This window comes from Trematomus bernacchii, unplaced genomic scaffold (assembly GCF_902827165.1).
Source record: "Trematomus bernacchii unplaced genomic scaffold, fTreBer1.1, whole genome shotgun sequence".
NCBI lineage: Eukaryota > Metazoa > Chordata > Actinopteri > Perciformes > Nototheniidae > Trematomus > Trematomus bernacchii.
The window spans coordinates 1,203,421-1,225,253 of NW_022987447.1; the positions used below are offsets into that span (position 1 = coordinate 1,203,421).

Genomic DNA, 21,833 nt, shown 5'->3' on the forward strand with positions numbered 1-21,833 from the left:
GTTGATGAGGATTTAAACTCCCAGTCCACTGGGATCGCAGTGGGACTCACCACAGCACAGTTACATATTCCACTGGATGAGACCTCCACAGGCCGACCACGTGAGCATCCCAACAATCTATCTAACTCAAATCCTAGTTGATTATTCAGCCACTAACAGCCTTCTATAGAAGACTAGTTCTGATTCCACTACACTAACTCAAGTACATTTAAAGGTAAAGATTGGATATGACAGAGAAAGCTTAAGGGAAAAAGCTAATACTTCATCCATTTGATAAAAACAAACGCAAGATACACACAAATGTAAACCTGCCAGACATCAAAAACATCATCACTTAGTTTTAATATGTCTACCTAAAATACACCTTACTGAGATAAAAGCAATAATAATATTCATTTTTGAGATATTTCGTACACTGCAATAACATTCTTTAACACATTTTGACTCATCTGTCACTGAAGTTCTCTTGTTGTTTTTGCCATTCACATATGTCAGGGTTCATCATTACCATGATGAAGCAGCTTTTTGAAAGACTGCCTAAAGATGTGTTTGTTCCAAAAATATATTTTTAGGTATGTTGGGCAGCCAAGTTATCGATATGCATTATTCTCATTGGAGCTTTGATAGATAACTGTTAGATGGAGACAGGTGAAGGAAGGAGAGTGAGGAGAACGTCTGTGGAAACCTCCGGAAGTCACGAGGAAGGAGATTCCTAATGGTCAAGTGCCTTCTGCTTTAAAAAAAAAGTGCTTCTCTTGAGGAACAGTAAAAAAGCCAGCATGATATTACATCATTTTCAACACACACTTGTACTCACGATTCTTTCTTTGTTTTTTCTTAAAAATGTGTGTGACCGAGTTAATAGGAGTTCATTTTAGTGACCTATTTTCATTTAAACTGACTGGACTCTAGGAGTGCATCAGTGACAGGTAAAAGTAAATCATAGGGGATCATCTCATGGTTTAAAGAGCACTTTCTTAGAGGCAGAAGGGTTTGTGGCTCTACTCAGGCTGTCTGGAGGAGGATTTTAAAGTTTAAGTTCAATCATTGTTTAAATGTCTAAATCTCTCCATTCCTTCACTGGGAGAGAGGGGGGGCTCTCTGCACTGTTCCTGACGTTTAGGTTATTAGAGCGGGAGGTTCAAAACTCAAGATGAGACACATTCTACCATTTTCTTACATTTGGAAAAAGAAAATAAAACAAAATATCCACTTCAAACTATATTTTTTTCTGGGTCACAACAAGACAGATAATCTTCACTAAAAAATTATCTTACATTTTTTTTTTTATATTATTACTTAAAGTATGCAGTACCACGCCTTTTGGCCTACTGATGATCCTGCCCTCTATACTACTAAATAGGGGATGGGAGGGGGATACAAAGGGAAGTAAATGGAAATAAAAAGGATGGTTTAATACATGGTTATAACTATAGGATAGGGTGGGGGGGGGAGCCCAAATAAAAGCTGCTTCAACTTCTTTTCTCACCTTCTCCTTTGAGGTTTAACTTCCTTTTAAGGCTCAATCAAAAGCTTTTGTGCACTTTCATTTAAGGCTTCTAAGTGTTCATCCGTGTTTCATTTATTATGATTCTCCAACTTCTTTAAAACAAACCACAGCCCCAGATATATCCACCGCCTCTCACTGGAAGGCCTGGTGGAAGCGAGGCAGTGTGGTGTTGCTAAAGCTGGAGCTGAACACTGGTGGGAGGTGGTGCAGGGGTCCGAGGCCCAGAACCCCACCGGAGCTCTGGTGCTCCTGAGGTTGCGGTTGCAAAGAGGTAAAAGGTGCCGTGGCGACAGCTGCACCGTGGGGCTCGGCAGCGTGCAGAGATGAGGAAGAGGAGGAGGAAGACGAGGGGGTCGCGGATGAGGTGTAGCCCATCACCAGCCCTCCCGTGCTCATGGGGGCGTTGTAGGGAGGCAGGTTGAGGGGCAGGAACCCCAGCAGGTGGGAGAAGTCCATGTTAGCAGCACACAGAGACTCAGCGAGCACCGCAGGGCTCTTGGACAGGAGGTGGTCCCCGCAGAGCTCGTCCACCAGGCCCGAGGTGGGCTCCAGGCCATCCTTGGGGGGTGAGGCAGCAGAGTGAGGGTCTGCAGAGTGGAGCGGGCCCGGAGAGCCGCTCTGCAGATCCATGAGGAAGCTCTCCATCTCCACTTTCAAGGGCTTGTCCAGCAGGTATGAGGTAGATCCCAGCTGGTATTTGTGGGCTTGCTGGGGACCCGGAGACTGGTGGTGTGTGGGCAGCGGGGGGGAATGGTGGTGGTGGTGGTGGTGGTGGTGATGGTGGTGGTGGTGGGAGTGTGGGTGAAGTGGTCCAGGGGTTTCCATGTGACACCCCATGCCCATAGCTGCAGACAACGGACTGGGCATCAGGGACGGGTGAGGGTGACCCCCCCCAGTATTAGACATGGTCTGGAGATGGTGGGGGTTGTACATGCCCATTGAAAAAGGGGCCCCACCGGAGAACGGTTTGCCCATCATGGGGTCTTTGTTGGGCCCCATGCCGCACATCATGGGGCTGAGCTCCTCCTTCACAGAGCAGGGTGGAGACCCAGAGGCTAAAAGACCCAACATGTCAGGGGGCTCCGTCTTGATCCTCAGCAGCTCCTGAGAGTGGCTCTTCTTCACGTGTCGGGTCAGGTGGTCCTTCCTGCCGAAGCGCTGGGCACAGTACTGGCACAGGAAGTCCTTTCGGCCCGTGTGCACCACCATGTGCCGTCTCACGTCCTTCCGGGTGTAGAAGCGACGGTCACAGTGATCACACGGGTGCTTCTTCTCCTTGGTGCCGCCTGAAGACTTCCCGGAGTGGCTTTTGAGGTGCTCCAACAGAATGGGGGTGCTCTCGTAGCTCTGCATGCACACTTTACAGGTGAGATCCCCCGCCGTGGCAGAGTGCATGGCCACATGGCGCTTGTACCCCAGCTTGGTGTTGTAGTGCTTCCCACACTCCTCACACTTGAAGGCCTCCTTGTTGGGGTCATGGGTCTGCAGGTGGTTCTTCAGGTGGTCTTTGCGGTGGAACATTTTCTCACAGAACGAACACTGATGGGTCTTCTGTGGAGAGTGTGTGGCCATATGCCTGCGAAGGAACACAAGAAGAAAGAAAGACATAGTAAATGGTTGGGGTGTTTTAGGAGAAGTTTCACATTCCTTGTCCTTTTGTCACATTAGTTGGGCAGTCTGTTAGCCTCGGGTCCATTTATACATACATGAGTCATAGTGGTTTGCATCCAGGACCCAAAGTGGGTTTTAAAAACCACTTCCTGTGATTCACAGGACTCCAAACATCCTATATGTTAATGAGTTTGAGACTTTCACGTTTGGAATCCTGTCCCAGGTCTGAGAACACTCCACCCCAAAGTCCAGTTTGCTTTATTAGTGTGAACACTGTGTTCCCCCCTGGGGTTGATTTGGCTGTGCTCTTGAGTACAATTCATGTGTACTCGGGTATGGTTAATATCAGGTTTAAAAAAACTTTACCAAAAAAGTGTGTCGTTATTTACCGTCCTTTTATCTCTGACTTTGGTCTCAGTCTACGGGAGGCAGTATCTGTGTTCAGCAGCCTCACACTCCACTCACTGATCATGTCTGTGTGTTTGGAGCAGGGTAAGTAGTGTACTGAAACAGTAAAGTTGTGGCCTGCGAAACCGAAACAACAAGCTGAAAGACACCAAAACCCAGAAATCAGTGGGATTGTTTCTGTAAGCTACGCTTTTACAGACAATCAGTAATTGTATCTATATTAATCTAAAGGCAATGGTGGATAAGATAAACCTCAGATTCAGTTAATGTTTCCTGACAAGTCACTCTTTTTCCAGGTTCATACGGATTAAATATGAGCAGTGTTGTAAGTAACTAAGTACATTTACTCAAGTACTGTACTTAAAGGTAGGGTAGGTAAGAATGGAGAAACCAGCTCGAGTGCGCTAGAATTTGAAAATACACAGCCGAAAAAAATCTGCCCCTTCCTTCAGACTTCCTTACAGAGCCCCTCCTCCAACACACACGAACGCACACATGACCAATGAGGGCATGAGATAAGTTTGTGCACAGATGGAAGGCTGACAGGCAGGTAGGCCATCCAGTTATTTTAGCCGGGCCGGCTCAGATGATTGGTCGTGCTTTTTACAGTACTACGGCTTCCACAGATGACATTTTTTTATGTATTTATTGTCAAAGCATTTAATGTATTCATTGCTATCGGGATGTTAAGAGCATTCCATGGAATATAACAAAAAGTGTCTCTGAAGTGAATTACATACCCCACCTTTAAGTACAATTTTGAGATACTTGTACTTTACTTGAGTATTTCCATGTTATGCTACTTTGTACTTCTACTCCACTACAGTTCAGAGGTAAATGGTGTACTTTTCCTCCACTACATGTATTTAATACCTTTAGTTACTTCACAGATGTGGATGAATGATGTGAAATATAATCAAGTGTTAAATCAGACTTTAGTTCCACCTGGAGTAAATTCACAAGCTACCCTGCAGTATACAAAGTCATTCAAACTAGCTGCACCTTTACCAGCTTTGAGAACACTTTCATGATCAATCATTATAAAACATATCATATATATTATTCTGAAATGGACCAATCTGCACAATGACTGCTTTTACTTTTGGTACTTTAACTATATTTTGATGATAATACTTTTCTACTTTTACTTGAGGAACATTTTGAATGCAGGACTTTTACTGTAACAGAGTATTCCTACACTCTGGTACTTCTACTTTGACTCAAGTACAAGATCTGATTACTTTTACTAAAAGTACAAGATATGAGTACTTATAAGTAAAAGATGATAGCCTTTTTAAGCTGCTCATTGGGGATTCTGAGAAAGTTATATAAGCCATTTAATTCTGCATTTAAAGGATGTGAGTGGTACTGAGCGGTATGGGGGGGCGGTCAGTACCTGAAGAGTTTGTATTTGGAGCTGAAGGCCTTGGGGCAGTGTGGCTGTGAGCAGTGGAAGGGTTTCTCTCCCGTGTGACTCAGGGCGTGGAGCCGGAGCTTCTCCTGTGAGGCCAACAGGGCCCCGCACACCAGACACTCGCTCGCTCTCCCTCCCTCTCCTCCTTCCCTCTCTCTCTCTCTCCCCCTCTCTCTCTCTCTCTCTCTCTCTATCCGTGGCAGCGGGGCGCTCCCAAACAGCTTGGCGGTCCGTCGTCCCTCTTCCTCCGGCGTCAGTGCGGTAAAACGGTGTGAGGCATCGGCGGCAGCAGCTGCCATGGCAGCCCTAGAGTGCCGCAGCCATGAAAACCCACTGGTGGCTCCCCCAGGCTCAACGTAGGAGTGGGGGGGTTTGTCAGAAAAAAAAAGAAGATGCTCAACAGCTCACAGGAAGAGCCAATAATCCAGCGGGGACATCGAGGTAAGCCAAAATCTGCTGTGTGATAGAAAGAACATGCTTTAAAGCCGTTTCCAAGCTTGTGGCAAAATGTATCTAAAGTTAATTCCTTTATTGTCATTGTACAGGTACAAAGCAATCCTGTCAGTGCACATCTACATATCAACAAGCAATAACATAAATATATATATGTATCTATACACTCAAAGAAATGTATAAATGCAGTTCAAATAACTGCACTGAAAAACTGAAACGTTGAATTGAATTAAGTGTATACCAATTTCACATAACTTTATCAGGTTAGTAGAAAGCAACTATATTAAGTTGAACACAATATTTTTTATTTCAAACTTAATATTATTGCTTTCAACTAACCTAATACAGTTATATGGAATCTAGTTAAATGTGTTATGTCAACAAAGTCAACGTTTCAGTTTCAGCGTAAGTTTAAACCAGACAGGTAGTGACATTTGCATGTCTGAGTTGATCACTTAATAAATAAATAGATAAATAAATTCAGGAATAATTGTGTTTTGATGACTATTTGTAGGGCATTTGCCATTATTTTGTAACCAAATGCGGTAAAAAAACAGTTTTTGAGTCTTTTTGTTCGACTTCTGACTTATAACGTTTACCAGAGGGCAGGAGAGCGATCAGATGGTGTCCAGGGTGCGAGGACTCTTTTATTATTTTTCCTGCTGTGCTGAGGCAGAGTGACTGAATAGGTCTTCCTCAGAGGGCAGTGAGTAATGAAGACCCTTGGTGAGAATGAAACATATTCTGCTGCTAAGGCAAACTTTTTACCTGTTGAAATACTTATTGTCCTTCTTTCTCTCCGCACTTTCCTCCTCTCTCTGCTTCACTCGCTCCTCTTCTTCACTCTCTCTTCTCTCTTCTCCTCACCCAGTCCCAACAGCTATGGTTGGCGGTGAGTGGGAAACACTGTTCTGCATTTTTACTGTCCTGCAGGAGAGAGTAAGCATGACAAAAACAAAGGTCAGTCCACAAAAAGTGGCTCAGAAGTTATTTTATTTTAAAGCATTGGCCGATTTTTGGGTAAATCTGTTGATGTAAACAACAACTCAAAATGTCAGAATATCATAAAAAAAATGAATCCTCTCCAACTTAAATATGTCGCTTCAAATTTCATCTGAAAAGTCAGTTTGCTCTGAGCTCACTAGGGGGCGCTGAATTACAAGTCTGACTGATATTAACTGCAAAGTAAAAAAGTTTTGTGAATGATTACATTCTCAGTCGCAGTCGAAGCATAATAATTTATTTGTAAAAAAAAACTGAATGAAAAGGACCAGCCTCATCCCTCATCATGTCTTAAGACCAATAATACTGCACAGTCAGCTTGTGTGTGTTTATGTGTGTACATGTATGTACTTATATGAAACTTGATAAGACTCTTGGAATCTCCAGAGAAACACGCAAAAACTTGGCCAGGCTAGAAAGGTTAAGTGGCGGGGGGGGGGGGGGGGGGGGGGGGGGCGGTGTTTATGCCACAAAACTTCCTAGACCCACTAAACCAGCAGTACCTGTTTCAAACTTTGAGGTGAAAAATTTGACAGCAGAACTGTCCCCCCCCCCCCCCCCCCCCCCCCCCCCCCGACCTGCAGTTTTTTATTAAAATCAACCACAAACTATATTAACTGGTGTTCCCGCTGAACCCTCTCTTCCTCTCATCTCCACATCCCCTTATTTACCCTCAGTGACCTCTGTGACCCCGCTGCTAACACACAGCTCAGTCCAAGGTTGAGCGGACACAACGCTGATCACAATGTTCGCTGGCTCCGAGCGCCAGACACGTGCACAAAGTACCGTAAACACATGTGGGCATATGTGACAGAATGCACATACATGCACAGCTCCCAATGTAACGGATCCTCTCTGTGTGAGAGGTCACTGAGTTAAGCAAATATGTTGGAATCTGCTCTGAGTGCTTTTGCAGATGCTAAAATGTACATGTTTACATAGAAATGCGCAAACATTTATCCACAGGTTGTGGCTACAACATGTGAGAGGTGTGTGTGTGTTCATGTAATTCCTTCTACACAAGATACACACATGCGTGCCTGTATGCTCACGCATGTCCAAGTGTGCACACATGTGTGTTTGTTCTCATAATGTATGTGTGTTTACAGCGGTGGTTAAGAGGACCTGACAGCTGTAGCGTTGTGTGGTGGTCATCACCCAGCGGGGAGGGTGCAGGGGGGTGACACCCGCCCCATTGACCACCCTCAGGGAGCCCGGCTCTATTGTACAGCCTACCCACATCGCACATTCCTGCCCTGAACCATGCCGTGTCTCCCTGCCTCTCTCCTCCGCACACAACAGCACATACAACACAGAGTTCTGGTCACGCCGAATGCAAAATCATGTACACATCCCCCCCCAAACCAAAAGCCGGCACGCTCAAACGCATTCACAAAGGCGCACACACAGACAGGCAGATACAATGAAGAGAATCCACACCATCAAGTGATAGAAATAAAACAAATAGAGCCTGAACACAAAAGACACCCCATGACAGAATATGTGCTAACTTCACACATCAGGCCTGAACAAGCCCAAATGACTGACTTAGTATGTACTTGCATTATGTGATATTAAAACAAAAATATTTGTGTTTATATCTCACTGTTTGTTACCACAATGCTAATACCTCCCCAAAGAAAGGTAACTCTGCTGGAGGTGGTATTGAGGAAGTGAAATAAATGTCATTTTATGTGTAATGTTGTATGTTTGAGAGTAATGTGGATTTCAGAATTGCTCCATGCAAGTAAATATATTACTGCAATAACAAAAAAGCATTAAATACCAAACTGACAGCTATTAGACTAGAACTCTAGTAAGCTGAAAATAGCTAGTTAGCTTCTTCTTCTCCCTTGCTCTTACTGTAATGAAAAATATATACATTTGTAGCATCTTGGTAATGAATTAGCAGTGGCTAATTCCAATCATGATGTAGAAGAATACAGCTAAAGTAATGCTGGTAAACGTAACGTTAGCCTAGCTCTGCAGAGTAGTAGCTCTCAGCTCTGACTCCACTGGAACTCACTATCTGGTATGGCTAAGTTACTTACTGTATTAAAGTGTACATTAACAACCTCCGTATGGACTGCTTTCAGTTTGATTTTTTTGTTTGTCAGTAGGGCCTGATTTTTAACTTGGTAGAAGGATGGAGCATTTGCCAAGGAAAAAAACATTAAAAGTTCTGGATCCAAACCCTGTACATTTTATGGTATTTTATTGTTTTTATAGTATTTCTACTGTCCATTTGTTGTATTTTATCTCGTTTTATTTGTATCTATTTCATTTATATTTCACGTTCTATCATGTTTTTTATAATTTTGTTGTAATTTTAATGATTTTCACTGTCATCTATGTTTGTTATTTGTAAAGCCCACTGAAACAAATGTGTTTTGTGATATGTGGCTATATAAATAAACTTTGATTTGATAATCAGTAGGCAAGCACTCAGTTACAATGAATGGATACATGTGGAAGTACATTTTGTTTTTGTTCTCAGTCAACCAGTGTGCTTTTCTATCAGCTGATTCATCAACAACCTTTCTTTTCTTTCTACAACTCAACACAGACTCAATGACAAAGGAGCATCCACCATCTTTAGGAGCTGTTGGCATGTCTCTCTGCATGACCCACACTGATGCATGTTCCTCATTATCAATCTATCAACTAATGAAAATCCGGCCAAGTTTCTCTCATGTGGTCGCACTTAGCATATATAGAACACTTCCGTTCAGTTCACAATGTCCCCCCCCCCCCCCCCCCACTGTTCTGTTTGTACAGTAAATCCATCACCATGCAGCTACAATCAGCTGAGATACAGTACCAGCCGCAGATACACTGCTCAGACACACAACACCTATACCCAACAAACACTGGGCATTGAAGTGGTAATACAAACAAATGTACATACAATTCAACATGTATTTACTTTTCTTTGTATTTTCCTTAACGCAGATAAAAGAGGGATTTTCTTGCATTCTGATTTAAGGATTCTGGGCCTATTTTATTAAATACAGGGTTCCTGCTTTATTGAAATGACCCAAAACAAAAATATGTTCTTGGCGACCAAAACTTAGCAATTAAATCACACCGTAAAGCGTTAAAGTTCCAAGACGAACTCAAGGATAAAAGCGACCTGTCAATCTCAAGTTAGTCCCGCCCTAAAGCACACCTTGAATTTTCGTCCTTTTACTCAAGCTTAGCAAAAATACTAAACTTACATCATGATCTTTTAAAGAAGACTGGGAAATGTAGTTGAGACCTTTAGCTCATTTGCTTTTTATGCCAGCACAAACAGCACACTGCAGCCATTTCCATCCACTGATCACAGTGCAGCCTTCCTGCAGTCATCAGAGTAAGAACTCGCTGCAGGATGGAGCTTTATTTCAAAATGGCAGATGCTGTACGACAAACACACGTGGAACCTCTTCTCCTAATCAGAAACGTTGAAGGCAGATTTGAACCACCACTTTCCAACCGCCCGGGTGTCTTTAGTTTCTGTCCTGGATGAAAGAGCTTCCACATTCCTTTCCTGAGAGGTCAGAGGTCAGCCTCTGCACTGCCTGCCCGCATGCTGAGTGACTGCTGTTAACCCCTTCACTGCCTGCCAAACCATGCTCAATAACATGTGAGGAAGGGGTTTCAGGGTTTGTTTCTTTGTGGTGGTTAGGGCACAGTGCGGGCCGTGCTGAACCGAACCAGGCCAGAGCGGCTGTGCAGAACCCTGACCCACAAACAGGACTAAACTATACAGTACAACAAACTAAATATAGAGGCTGAGTTCACCGTCCGGAGCTTAGGTGACAACAGCCGCATAGAGGGGGAGGGGGGTGGTGAAGTGTGTGCGTGTGTGTGCGTGCGTGTGTGTTGCAAAAACATTTTCTCTAAAACATTTTCTATAGAACATTATTCCATTATTAATGGTTTAAATGATTTCACAAGAAATGTAGTATACTTCATGGAACATAGGCAAAGGTGTTTCTTTAGCGCATACAGAGGATTAGAACAAAACAAAAGTTTAAAATAAATGTCAGTTCTGAATTTAATCTCAGAAATCTGACTTTAATCCCAGAAATCCATTTTATTTTAAACCCTAAAAAATCTCATGTGGCCCCAATCGTCTTTCTTAAGAAGTGGACTCATTGACCGTGTTGAAAGTTGTAACATTCATTTGTTTCCTGAATTAAACAGTGCTCGTGTACACATGTACACACGTTATACATCAAGAGATGGCAAATCCGGATCCTTTTACGGACTCAGGGTCTTCTGAGTCAGTCATTGAAGCGATCCGGATCATACGAGTCATTTGAGTCATATGAGTCAGCATCACCAAGAGCGTAGAAATCCTACCGGTGAAACCGAAAAGTTGTTGCATTTCACGAGCATATTAAACCAACGTTACATTAACCTCCGCTACACAGTGTCTTTTGCTTTAATAAAAAATGTTGATCACAAAAAAAAATGATTATTTGGCGAATCTGAGTCTGCTGTTGAGTCTGCTGTTGACTCATGCATGACGACGAGTCTGGATCTCTGGATCTGCTGCTATACGGTTACGGCTCTGAGTCCGCACGAGTCTGCTATGTTTTGCACAGTGAGTCAGGATTTGCGAATCTGAGTCTGCTGTTGACTCGTGCACATAGCCGCGGGAAGTAGAGTGCTGGAGGGGCTGCAACAAATTGACAAATGGTGTACATTTGAAAAACTTAATGTTACTGTTGAAATCTCTCCCCACTTTTGTCCGCACCCCCTAAGTAAAATGACTTCCCGCGGCTATGCTCGTACATGACGAGTCTGGATCTCTGGATCTGCTATAAGGTTACGGCTCTGAGACTGAGTCCCCACGAGTCTGCAGGAAGTGAAGTCAGGATTTGCGAAATCGCGGTGCGGTGCCCCCACAAATAGAATCAAATTCTGTAGGAAACACTGCCATCTCTTATACACTTTTTCTTAGCTTTAAACTTTTGAGCAGCATTCTTAAATCATTCTTTTCAAAGGGGGTGTATTTATATTTTTCATACAGCAGTTTCAGATATATCTCAGTTTTTTTTACATGCAATTTATGTTCTTTTTGGATGAAATCTTTCATTAGAAATGATTTCGTATTAAAAATGTTCCATGGGAATGTGTTTCTTTTGTTGTTTTGCTGAAACTCATTGTTGTTCTTGTCTTTATTAGGGTTAAATAAAGGTTAAATACAATATGAATAATATTTGTTATAATTATTCAGATGAAATCACACTTTCTCGACCTTTAATAAGTATATATGACACAATGAGTCAGAAGAAACCATGATTAAAAAAAATATATACAAATGACAACATTCCCACCCCTTTAAAAGCACATTGAACACAAACATGTGCAATATTCAGACGGAGGTGGAAGGGAGGAGGAAACAAGGATTGAGGAAGCTGCTCGATAAAGACTGAGAGTGTGGGAGAACGCTTCAGAAAACCAAGCAAGAGATAAAGAAGCAGCAGAGACATGGAGAGTGGGGGGTTGGGGGGGGTGTATTGTGGGGAAGAAGTGAGGTGAGAGAGGGATAAAGGATGACAAAAAAAGGAGGGAAAACTGGATTCATTGCAGCGCTGGAGTCAGGGTGCAGCAGTCAAGTGACCCCAGAGGGGGGGGGGGGCAGGTCATGCTTTACTAAACACTTTGACCCGGACTGGAAGCTAAAGAGGAAGAAGGCAGCATGGCTGCCAGCAGCACCTCAGTGATGTCAAAGGACATGTTTAGGGCTGAAGCTCCAGTTCAAACTGTCTGAATGTGTGCACACACAGCAGGCTGCACTAAGTTTATCAGTATTAGAAGTATTGTGTTGAATAGAGAAGCGCCGTGAAGTGCAGAAGTAAACATTTATTGAATAAAGACAGATGGGATAAATTCCAAATTCACACATTTTTTATTTTATCAATTATTCAGATTTAATCCATGTGTTAAGCTTTTCAAAAACAAACTCAGTGTTTCCCCTAGGATGGAGTCATAGCTAGCAGCGATGCTAAGGCACGTGGGCCTAGCATAATGTGAGCGCGGAGCGCATGGAATTTTTTTGTGTGTGCATGTGCGAAGTGCACCCCGCCAATTTGTTTCTATGTGTCTGCCAGCACAAGAAAGGCTCTTGAGGCCTAGTACCAGGGCCGGTTCTAGCCAATTTGCTGCCCTAGGCGAGATTTTATATATAAAGAATAAATGAAAAATCTCTACAAAAGACAAATACACTACAAAAACAGAAACGTATTGACATAGGTAATATACGTCAAAATGGCTTCAAATGTATTCAGTATTGTATGAACATGTTTGAATTGGGGGGTTGACGTCACATCCTCTAGGGGGGTCCGGGGGTATGCCCCCCCCCCCCCGGGAAGATTTTGTTGAACATTTTAAAGTAAAATGCTTCAATCTGGTGCACTTTGAGCACACAATTACTAGAGACCTGATCTAGGGGGTACAACTCTAAAACACCCATATGGAAAAGATCGGTTTACATTTTAATAATCAAATAATATGTGAACATAACCAATAACCTACCATAGCCGATAACAAATAAATGTAACTTATTTTATTTTTGTTGTTCATTCATATCTTATTTTACCTAGTTAACATTTATTTATTCATGCATATTTTTGTATCTCTCCAACTTTAAACAATATTTTTGGTTTACTGTCCTATAGTATACATTGGAATGATTTCAAACCTGTTTTTATTGATCCTAATAATTATAAAGGAGTGCCTTGGAAATATGTGTTTACATAATTTGTAAACACATATTTGTTTGAGACCCACTGAGATAACTTAGACTAAAGTGAACTATCTAAACACTCAGAGAGTCCTTTACCTCACTGAGCCTCTCAGTCTGACAGGAGAGCTCTCCTCCACCCTGGTTGTAGAAACATCTACTTCTTATATCCGTTAGCGCAGCTAGCACCAGATTCTAATAACAACAGCGCCGGTACCGGTGCGCCCTCTCTCTCTCTCCCTCGCTCGCTCTCTCGCTCCCACGCTCGCACTTTGGCTATGAGCTGTGGGCGCCTGATAAGCCAACATCCCCCACTTTCATCACTCGTGATTGCCCATTGTACAGGGCAAATGAAAAGTGTAACCGGGGTGAAAAGGGTGTTTCATTTACTTAATTATGAATGTTGTTACATTAAGGCCAAAAATTAGGATGAGCGCCAACGGTCAAAAATGTTTTTTCCCCTCCCAGAGCTACCAGCGCCCTAGGCGACCGCCTATGTCTCCTATGCCAAAAATCGGCCTTGCCTAGTACATACAGTGGCAATGTCTCAGGATTTAGCAAAAATACGCCTTTATTGAACATACAGTAACACAAATACTACAAATCCACATAACAAACAATCAAAAATAAAAAAGGGTCGCAACTTATTATTATTTTAATTTAAAAAATAAATTTTTTTTTTTTTTTTTTGGGTACCTGGCTGGCGCCCCCTAGCAGCGGCGCGCATATTTCAGCAGCGGCGCTGCGCCGCCACTATTTGTATATAAGGGAAACACTGAAACTATGGTTCTGCAGTCAAAAAAGAAAAAATCATATATTTGCTTTGAAAAACAGAATCGTGAAATCCTCTAATATTTCTAAAGGCAATGTGGCCATGATCTTTTAATGTGAATGTGTTTCCAAGTTGATTGAATTGCATAATGAACAAAAAAGAAGTGTGCATCTGTGGATTTATGATTTTAAAAGAACTTTGTAGATGAAAAATGAAGGCAGAGTGAGAGGTCTGTAGCTCATCTATTTCAACAGCGTTCCCTCTCTCTTTTTACTCCCTCCACCCCCCCCCCCCCAGGTTTCAGTTCCTCTCCTGCTTGTGACCTAGGGTGAAGCTTTACACATGGAGGAAGGAGGGATAGAGAGGAAGAGCCCCCCCCCCCCCCCCCCCAGCTCCGCTTTGCCATGCCAAACCCCTCACCCATCCCGACAGTTAGAGAGAGCCGGGATGTGGCCGCCCCCCCCCACACTGCCCTGGTGTCCCGGCTAAAGATAGCCCAGGCTGTGGTCTGGCTGGGGCTGGTCTAACTGTCAGAGAGGAACACCTTCACCCTCACCCTGCTTCTCCTGGCTTCACCCTGACTCTGAAACAAGTCGTACATTTACCAACTGTTTCTGCACTCTTCTAAAGGAGAGATCATTGAACATGGTGAAGCCTATTTGAATTGATCATAAACCCAATGGTCATCATTGAACCTTCGATCCCTTGACATTTCTAGAAGCATAAATAAGAATACTTTTCCAATAATGAAAAAAAAGGGTTTTGGGCAACCAGTCTTGCAAACATTAATTTAACTTTAATTGTATATGTTAGTTCAAATGAATTGTAAAGTTATAGTTATATTGACAAATGTAATAGTATTTATTGTTGTGATAGGCACTAGGAAATGTTTTAATGTGCTGTGATCTGGCATATAGCAGCTGTTCTGTTTTTGGGATAAGTGTATTTTTATTTATGGTGGTTGTCAAATACAGATAACATAATAATAATAATAATTAAAGCTGCAAGCAGCGTTGAGCGGGTCTTCGACGTGTCACGTAGGTGTCTCGAGGACTCGGCCATTGGCAAACGTGGGAAATTTCAGGCCGATCGGACAACGTCCATGGGAGTTACAGCAGTATCATAAACATTGTGTTTGATGGAGAGTGATCTGTCGCCATGGCAACGGAATTTGATGACACCCCATAATATGCCTAGATGTGTTGAGGGCTGCATCGTTATCAAACCTGTGAAGTTTTGGGCCGTTTGGAGCATGTTAACTGGAGTTATGAGAAAACCGTGTTTCACGGCGACCATTTTGTTACCATAGCAACGACATTTGACGAAATCTCAAAACTGACACATATATGTGTCGAGGGCTTGACGGTTAGCACACATGGGAAATTTGAACACTTTTTTACCATTTACACAGGAGTTATAGCAATATCGTGCTTAACGGCGAGGGATGCGTTGCCATGGCAACAGCTTTTGAGGAAAACTCACTATTGTCATATTGAGGTGTTGAGGGCCGGACCATTAACTGTCATCTGAAGTCTGGTGCCGTTTGGACCATTTTCCATCGAGTTATGACAACACTGTGTTTCATGGCGAGGGCTCTGTCGCAATGGCAATGGCATATGATGACATCCCATAATTGGCGTAGAGCTGTTCAGGGCCGGACCGTTAGCCATCATCTGAACTGTGGTGCCGTTTGGACCATTTTCCATTGACTTAAGACAACATTGTGTTTTATGGCGAGGGATGCGTTGCCATGGAAACGGCATACGGTGAGATCTCAGATTTCACGTAGAGCTGTTGAGGCATGGACCGGTGATATAAAAGTGAAGATTGGGGACGATGGGACCGTGTCCATTGGAGTTACAGCGACACCGTGTTTTATGGCGAGGGATGCGTTGCCATGGTAACGCCATATTAAGTAACATCAAATTTGACGTAGAGCTGTTCAGGGCCGCAGTGTTAACCATCATGTGAAGTTTGGTGGCGTTCTGAGTATGTCAGTTGGTGTTATGACATCATCGTGTTCCATGGCGAGGGATCGCCTAGCATCAAGCGAACGCGAACTTTGGTGCCAAATCACGGCTACGCCGTGCGAAAGAAAATAACTTCCGTGATAACTTTGAATTGCCCATGTCTCAAGACGCTACCCGACGAATTTCGAGTCGTACGGATAAAGTCCCTGGGAGAAGATGACGCCAAATTCAAAATGGCCGACTTCCTGTACGTTATTTTATACCCCTCCAAGAGGCTTTTTTGTTCATCTCCGCACCCTAGATATGCGTAGCGAGTTTCGTTCGTTTACGTGAAAGTTAAAGTGGGGGGAGTTTACGTTAAAAACGGAAGTGGGCGTGGTCTACGCAATTTTTTACGCAAAGTTCCGGAACCAATTACATATCGCAAGTTGCACCACTTCTGACGCGCGTGAAAAATTTGGTGAGTTTTCACATATGTTGCGGGGGTCAATTTCAAAGCGCGACCGAATTCAATAGGGTCTTCGCCGACCTAGGTCTCAGACCCTAATAATAATACTTTGGTGAGGAACGATATCTCAAACATTGTGTCATGATAAACACGTACAGTAAAGAGACCTATATGAAGTAGAATGTGAAAGTCACAGCTACATTCAGGGTCTATTAGAAATCCTGCAAAGTATTTTTGGTGTCTGACATGTGGGCTGGTCACCTGTATGTGCATGACACAATAAATAACATACCAGCTAACAATAACTGGGTAGTTGACATGAGCAGGAACAGCAGCTGAACATACCAAAATGTAATAAAAACAAATTGCCCACAATATTTAAACAAATCCACCAAAAAGCACTCAATATATTAATATTCCACTATGGTGAGTACACAGCAAACACTGCTCAGGCCAGCCAGGTTTCCTGGTGCTGCAGATAGCTGAATATACCAGGGAATGTTTCAAAAGAGGATAGAAGTACACAAATTGGCAAATAAACTCGGTTGAGGTTATTCTTTTAAAAAAGCCTGTTAGCCAATCAAAATGACAGCTTGAAAATGTCATTGTTTGACATAAACTCACTTTAACTTGCCCTAAATGATCTTGGTGTCAAATCATTCATTCTGACCATGCAGAAACCAAATCCAGACGTCAGGAATCTGACTCTATCTATCAAAGCCATACAATCAAATGAATCTGCCAATGGCAGACTGGTAGGGCTGTGCATCTTCACTGGTCTCAGCATTCGTTTCCATTACGATTATCCTGTCAACGATTCCATATCACGATGCATCACCATGAGTTGTACCCTCCATTTTCTATATTACTGCACATGGCTACTTTTTCATCAATGCATACAAGCAGTCAGATAAATATGAACTCCCTTTTTTATTATTATAAAGTGCATCAGAAATCAATAACATAAATGTCCTGACATTCAATTGTAAACCAGAGAGGAGACGGTGATCGCGGAAGTTTTCCTCCTGCCTTCACAAACTTTACACAAGTATTTATCGTCTGAATATAGCAATATGTTCATACTCTGCACCCAAGACTTCATTTTTTCAAGAATCAACGTTACGCTATAATCCATTATGTTCTGTCACTGCAACGATGCAGAATCGTCCACGTCCGCATCGCGATGCATCTTAGAAACTATTAGTTTCCACACCTCTAGAGACTGGGCCGCCTAACACGCACGGTGGTTCAGGTGGGGGAGGTCATTTGGGCTGTAGGAGTGTAGTATAGGTAATACTGGTGCCATCATGGTGTTAAAAAATCACACAAAAAACTCTGGAGAAGTTTCTAAATTGTAAACTTGACTTCCTCATAGTCAAAAACCTATAATTCAATACCAAAATCACTGAAATTCATCCAGAATTGTATGTTAAAATACTGCTATCGGCTGGAAATAACAGCTATCTTAGAAAATGGTTGCCCATTTGAAAATACAAGTGGCTAACGTTTTGTTTTTTTGGCCCCAGAGAGATGAACATGGACATTTTGGAGCTTGCACTTTTGATAGAAAGTTACTGAAAACATTTCAACGTTGACTTTAATTGTATTACATCAACAGATTTTATATCACTGTATTAGGTTAGTTCAAAGCATTAAGTTGAACCTACACATTTTATTTAAACTTAACATTATTGCTTTGAACTAACCTTATACAGTTATGTGTAATCTGTTGACAATAATTATGCCAATTCACATTTCTGAATGAAGGGCCGACCTCAGGCTTCATACAGTTTCTCTACAAACCAGAGGATCTACGAAGGTTACAGCCACGGCCAATCAGAGTCAATCTGCAGCACAGACTGTAGGGACGACGAGGTGATGGTGGGACCAACAACATGATATCACTGATGGTTAAACTACCTCATCACTGACATTAAACATGAACAGAACACAACACAAAAGCCCAGCATGATGGCAGCAGAATAAAAACCACTAAACCACTAGAGTTACATATACATTAGAGATGCAGCATTCACAAGGTGTGTGTGTGTGTGTGTGTGTGTGTGTGTGTGTGTGTGTGTGTGTGTGTGTGTGTCAGAACAAATTAAATACAGTCAGTAGGTCACTTCAACATTTCATAAACAAAATAGGTTGACAGTCCAATATCATCAAAAGCACATACCATAACATGACAAGCATATTTCTATATATTGTTCCTTTTTATCCCACTCTTCGCTAGAGCTGATTGTTTCCCATTTCATGGTATGTTCACCCTTTGATTCTTTGTGGCAATCATCCTTTCCAAAATAAATTGTGTTTTTAATCTACGAAAAGTAGATTAAAAACACAATTAAATTCAGATTTTTCCTTGATTGAGCTTTAAAAATAAGTATTTTTGCCAGAAGAATAATTGTATTCATCAACTGTGTATTGTCCTCATCCAAAAGCCCAAACAAAACACCAAAGGGAGTAAATGCAAAATCAATATAAAGTGTCTCAAGCCAGTTTTGAATCTCAGTCCACAGTCTTGCAACGTATGGACAATAAAGAAATAAATGCATCTGGTCTTCCTCTTCCTCCTCCTAGGAATCAAGTGTTGTTTTGTATATGGTTCTAAAAAATTGTTTCCAGGGTATCAGAATATTATATTCCTCTTCCCAGAAGGAACAGACCGCATGAGGAAAAGCAGTAAGGCCATTGCTCTGTAAACAGTGATTATAAATGATTTGTATTTTTGATATTTCTGACTTCTTGTATGAGGTGTACAGACCTGTTGTCGGTTTCTATCTTTTTGTAATTTACGTTTCTAGTTAGTTGGAATAGCTGAAAGCAGCTGGTTAAAGTGAAGGAAATCACATATCTGACCATACATACAGAGAAAACACTGATATGAAATGAAATGACCTGTGCTATCTAGTAAATCATTCATGAAAAGAATTCCTTTTCTCAGGAGACTTTCCCATAATAGTGGTTTTCCATCTATTAAAACTTCTGAGTTCAACCATATTAATTGATTTTGGATTTCTTCTGGTGTATCTGGGGGGGTCATACTGGAAACTCAACCAAGCCTTCAATGCATCTTTAACAAATGGTGAGATTTCTACTAATCTTTCTTTGAATAACCATCACAGTGGTGAGACTTTAATTGGAAAAAGGGAAACAGTTTACAGTCAAAATATAAATGCCCTGAAAATAAGTTCTGACTTGTTCTCCAAAGACTATTATGATACATCTTATTAATCCAAGATGCTTTTAAGGATGAATTCATTGCTGGAAAATGTTTTAGTCCACCATTTTCAAGTGTATTTTATATGTATTGCCTTTTAATCTCGTCAGGCTTCTTATTCCAAATAAACTTAAACATTCGTTGTTCAAAGCTTTTAAAAAAGGACGCCTCTGGGGAGGGAAGTGAAATTAAGAGATAAACAAACTGTGGAATCACAAGAGCATTCATTAATGTAATCTTTCCCTGTAATGAGAGTTTTCCCTTTCCTAGGTTGTATTATTTTCTCAGTTTTCTGCATTTTTCGCTCAAAATGTACCTTAACTAGATCTTTTAGATTTTCTGGAATATGAATTCCCAGAACATCTACTGAACCATTACACCATTTGACTGGAGCTGAGCATTGTAGCTCTGAATCTGTGCCTCTTCATGTTCCTATTCTCATAATACAGCATTTATCAAAGTTAGGCCTTAGCCCAGCTCATTTTGAAAAGTGAATGAAATCAACTATGAGGGCATCTAATGAAGTTTTTTCAGGCTGTAGAAAGAAAGTTGCATCATCTGCATATAATGTTCTTTATTGTCAAACTGACATAGTTACAGAGTAATTATGTTGTTGAAAATCTTATGTCACAGGCTTCTCCAACAATGCAACATAATAACAATACAGATAGCAAGAGCAATACAAAAAGAAAAATAGTTATAAAATAAAGTGAGCATGTGGAATAGTGCAGTACGAGTCTATATACAAGTTATTGGAATGATATATATTAGATATTAGATACATATTACTGAGTAGCAGATGAATCTTTTGAAGTTGTTTCAGCAGTTCAATTGTTTAACAGTCTCACTTAGCCAAGCCGTTACAGTTATAAGTTGCAATCGTAATACTAGTACATGTCATGTATCATCTAAAATGAGTGATATAACTGCGTCAACCTTCTTTAAATACTTGATAAGGACCCAAACTGTAAACCTACAAAACATATAACACCTACTGACGTACACATAAATCATAAAAACAATATAACATGCCTGTATTTCATTTGCCATGGAGTTAATTGGCATTAATGCGGTCACAACCCCTTTCAATGTACTTTCTACATATATATATATATATATATTGAAGAAGAAGATGGGCTTAAACCAAGAGAATAATCCGAAAATGACGCACAAAACAAAAACAAAGGTTTCTTGTCTAATAAGGGGAACATAAATAAAGCCTCTCACCAGGCTCATACGGTTATCCTTAATTAACATAAGTACATGAGAGAAAGACTAACCACAGTTCTGAAGCAAAATACCCGTTTCAACCGTGATCTGCATACTGTTTTCACTCACATATGCCAAGGTTCTTCTCTGCCTCCTGTACCAGTTTAATAATGCTCCGACTGCTCCGTTGTATATTATCCACTTCCCATCGTTGTCGCTGCCCGGTGTCCCGTTCCATGCTCCGAGTATCTTGGTCACGCAGTGGGGGCACACCAACTACCAGGCCCCGTTCTACGAGAGCCTTCCCCGCAGCTTTTGGATTTCCATATGTCTGTGTGGTCCCATCTTCGCTGAAAACTTTCAATTTTGCCGGGGCCAAGATGTGCGATTTGATATTTTTGGCCTTCAGTTGGTCTCTGATAGGTCTGTACAAGGCTCTTTGTTGTCTTACTTTAAAGGTAAAGTCATGATCAAAGAAGATTTGCATACCACTATAAGTTACTTCTTCTTTCCCCATGCAGCCTGTAGTATTTGCTTCTTGGTCTCAAAGTTTAGGAAAGCAACAATAATCAGTCTGGCCTGCTCCTTTACTTCTCTGTACTCCCGGTGCGCTCTGGTGATGTTCAAATCTCCCGGTATTTTAAGCACCTCGTTGAATAGTTTCTTCAGGAAAGTTGACATATTCTCTCCTTCACTTTTCTCTGGTATGTTGAATATACGCGCATTCTTTGTGTAGTCATTGCGTTCTTCCATCTCTGAGATTGTATTTACCAGATATTTAATTGATTGTTGGTGAAGTATTTCTGTGTCATGCATCTCACCGACACGACGCTCCACCTGATCCACTCTGTCGCTTGTTTTTGTTTGATCGGTGCGTAGTTCTGTTGTCAGTGCATACTTTTCTTTATGTCCTTATCCGTCTCAACTCGAAATTTGTTGAAATCCATTCTGAAGTCTTTGATCTCTTTCGCTATTGCTTCCTTCATTTCGAGCATCAGATGTTTTATTTCTCCTACTTCCGCCATTGTGGGGACGGCGAATTGTTTGTTCGTCCATTTCTTGCTTGGTAAAGTC

The 21,833-nt window shown here is 41.7% G+C and overlaps 1 protein-coding gene across 5 annotated transcripts in view; it reads right to left on the reverse strand.

Moving 5' to 3' along the window:
• Positions 1-323: 323 nt before the first annotated feature.
• plagl2 (pleiomorphic adenoma gene-like 2) overlaps positions 324-21,833 on the reverse strand; it is a 48,974-nt gene continuing 27,464 nt past the window's right edge. The window contains exons 2-4 of one of the 5 annotated variants that reach the window (XM_034142888.1): positions 6,165-6,323; positions 4,926-5,396; positions 324-3,086 (exon numbers count right to left, since the gene is read on the reverse strand). In XM_034142888.1, the coding sequence (XP_033998779.1) occupies positions 1,643-3,086; positions 4,926-5,242 (1,761 nt within the window). In that variant the 5' untranslated portion in view covers positions 5,243-5,396; positions 6,165-6,323 and the 3' untranslated portion in view covers positions 324-1,642. Of the gene's footprint in view, positions 3,087-4,925; positions 5,400-5,995; positions 6,020-6,164; positions 6,324-21,833 lie in introns of those variants that run through there. The other 4 variants (XM_034142878.1, XM_034142896.1, XM_034142906.1 and 1 more) reach the window with 4 other exon arrangements.